At 37.5% G+C, this 2,946-nt stretch overlaps 1 protein-coding gene across 1 annotated transcript; it reads left to right on the top strand.

The window, feature by feature from the left end:
• Positions 1–342: 342 nt before the first annotated feature.
• On the top strand, positions 343–2,719 carry LOC139818631 (protein STIP1 homolog). The gene is made up of 5 exons (XM_071787435.1): positions 343–705; positions 941–1,150; positions 1,270–1,423; positions 1,491–1,591; positions 1,711–2,719. Exons 1-5 carry the CDS (start codon positions 685–687, stop codon positions 1,909–1,911), a joined length of 687 nt encoding a protein of 228 aa, XP_071643536.1. The 5' UTR covers positions 343–684; the 3' UTR covers positions 1,912–2,719.
• The last annotated feature ends 227 nt before the right edge of the window (positions 2,720–2,946 follow it).

Below are 2,946 nucleotides of genomic sequence, written 5' to 3'. Positions count from 1 at the left end.
CTTTAGGATCACCTTAACGCACAGACAGATTCAATTACATAATTTTGCTTTAGGCAATTCTGCCGGTTGAATTAATCGGCGATTAAATTAATCAAGGTGACTTCGACTAAACTCCGATTAACTTATCAAGTATTTTGTTAACATGGAATTATTAATTTCCTGTTGAACAGACCGAAAGAAAGATTAGATTAGGGAACGATGAATTGCGTAATTTCACTTTGGGCAATTCTGCCGCGGTTGAATTAATCGTCGGAGATTAATCCTTCGGAATTAAAAAGCTAGTCGGAGTTTGGGCGAAATCACTCTTAAGATTCGGAGCATCGCTGTTTACAGTTGCGATAAAACATCGTTGATATTGCCGTGAGTAAAAATCCGGTATGCTTTCGTTATACGAGAGCTTTCATTATGACGCAGGAATACATGCGCAATTCGCGTGAGATTCACGCACACGGCACACATTTGTTGCTTATTTTACGTCCGCCGCTCCGCGCATGCACCCGTCCGGGGTGTCGGTGGACATGACAGGTGCTCATCTGCTCCTCGACGAAGTTACAATTCGATCAAGAACAACACCCCGAGGACGGGTCCTTCAATCGATCGATTTGACTTGACTTTATCGCGAGAGTGATAAAGCCTCAGGCTCCTCCTACTTGCTGGAAAACCAGGAATACCGTGAATGAAAGTATGAATGCGCAGGAGGCAGAGGTGAGCCTTATCAAAGCTTTTTGCAGTGTCGTGCTTATCAACGTTGTACAAACCAGATAACGGTTCCGAGAGAAATAGTACGCCTCTACGATGGGGCTCTCAATTATTCGCATGGCAAGAGACGCCGGTGTTGGCCCGGTTTTTTTTGGCCGGTTCTTCTCTCATTAACCTCCAAACGCAAACATGGTATTATATATGTATGATGCGCAAAATAAAGGCATTTTTCTTTATTCAGGTGGAGAACCTCAAGCAGCAGGGAAACGCGTATGTTAGGGAGAAAAAATATCAGAAGGCGATGCTTCATTACTCGCATGCCATCAAACTAGATCCAAAGAATTATTCTCTCTACAGCAACAGATCCTTCACCTTCTTGATGATGGAACGGTATCGTGACGCCCTGAACGATGCTCTGATGACCATTCAACTGAAGCCCGACTGGTCCAAAGTATGTAAAACGACACTTTTGTATAGATCATTCAAAATGGGACTAATCCAGTAAAATTGGTTCCTTTAGGCTTTGATTTTAAAGCAAAGAATAAATATATGTCTCTTTATCTGTTTCAGGGTTACTTTAGGAAGGGCGAGGTCGAACTGAAACTATCCTCTTACAACGAAGCGCTTGAATCTTACAACAAAGCTCTGGTCTTACAGCCAAACGAGCCTAAGATTATAGAGGCGATGAACAAGGCGTCCAGGTCGTTGATTAAAGACAGAAGAGGTACTTGGCACAGAGTTATCTTGAAAACTATGAAAACTGAAACATAATGAAAAATAATGTTTCACAGCTGACCAACAGATCCCATGGCTTGGAGCTGGCGTTGGTATTATATTAGGAGTCACAGTCGTGATCGCCGACTATGTTTTTACAAACAAGCCCACCCTAACGGTATTGATTCGTTCTTTCTATTTTTAAATTATTTGTCAAAATGGTAATAATCGTAATTAGATTACTTTCACCGTCGTTGTCGTATATGCGCGATATAATTCTTTCATATTCTGCTGCAGCATCCTCTCTTGATGGCGTTGTTAACGATATCGATAGCTATGATTGGTTTCGGCATCGCAAAGGGACTTCGTTACTTCCTAAAACACCAAAGAAAGTCAACCCTGATAGGACAGGGTTTTCCTCACTGTTCGCATCAAGTCAATGAATTGGATGATATCTATGTAAAAGAAGGCACCGATACGAAGAAAAAAGTACGATAAAATACAAATGAACAGAGGCGACGATTCTGCAGAGACAAACCATAATTATTTTGATAATTTATTTCAATGCACTTTCTATAATTTAAATTAAGAGATATAGTAACGTTTCGACGTTAAATATATATAAATATAAATGCTGCGAATAATATTTGATTACGACTAGATGTTTATCGTTGAATGTTATTCTGTTTTCTATTGAAAACATTGATATGTTTTATTTTTTATTCATTTCGTTTCATATCGGTATGTTATTTTAAATTTTATAAAAGCATTTATGTAAGGCAATATTGTATCAATTTGTATCAAGAATGGATTAATTTACTGTTGAATTTACTATTTATGTTTCCTCGCAGTACGTGATAAATAAGTTTAGATTAATAGTTTTGTATAAAACTGCAAAAAATACCTACGATGAAACATAAATTAATAATTAAGATATACATTGTCAATATATCTAATTACAACATGACCTATGACGAAGCATGTATTCTCTAAGTATTTATTCGAAACGCTAGTATAAGAATATCGCTAGTATATTTGCATCACATTTGCATTCCTTATAACTCAGAAACTTAGTAAGTAGCATTTCTCGACATTGAGTCTTGTACAACGAAGAACAACAGTATAAGAGTGTCAACATAGTATTAAGATAATATGCCTGCGTGTGCGTATGTGTGTGTGTGTCGCATGTCTTTCCACTAAGCTTTATGCACTTTATAATATATATCAAACGTGAGTGTAGAGCATCTGTTGAATTGAAATTATTTAAATAATGTGATTTAAATATATCGGACAACGTCCAACTGAGCTCGAAAAGACTAAAGACTCTCTACTTATAACCTTACATATATATATCTACTGAATATATTATATCTGTAAGCATTTAAGAACACCATTTGAACTATAGGTATACTTATAGCACATTTGCTTTATAGTTCATAAAGTTATCGACGATACTTGGCCACCGATTTGAGTGCACCGATGTCGCATACATGCAGCCAGTGAACTATGAACCCCGCGGTTTACAATATCGCA

The sequence above is a fragment of the Temnothorax longispinosus genome, chromosome 9 (assembly GCF_030848805.1).
Source record: "Temnothorax longispinosus isolate EJ_2023e chromosome 9, Tlon_JGU_v1, whole genome shotgun sequence".
In the NCBI taxonomy this organism is placed as follows: Eukaryota; Metazoa; Arthropoda; class Insecta; order Hymenoptera; family Formicidae; genus Temnothorax; species Temnothorax longispinosus.
This window is presented reverse-complemented; position numbering and strand designations above follow the sequence as displayed.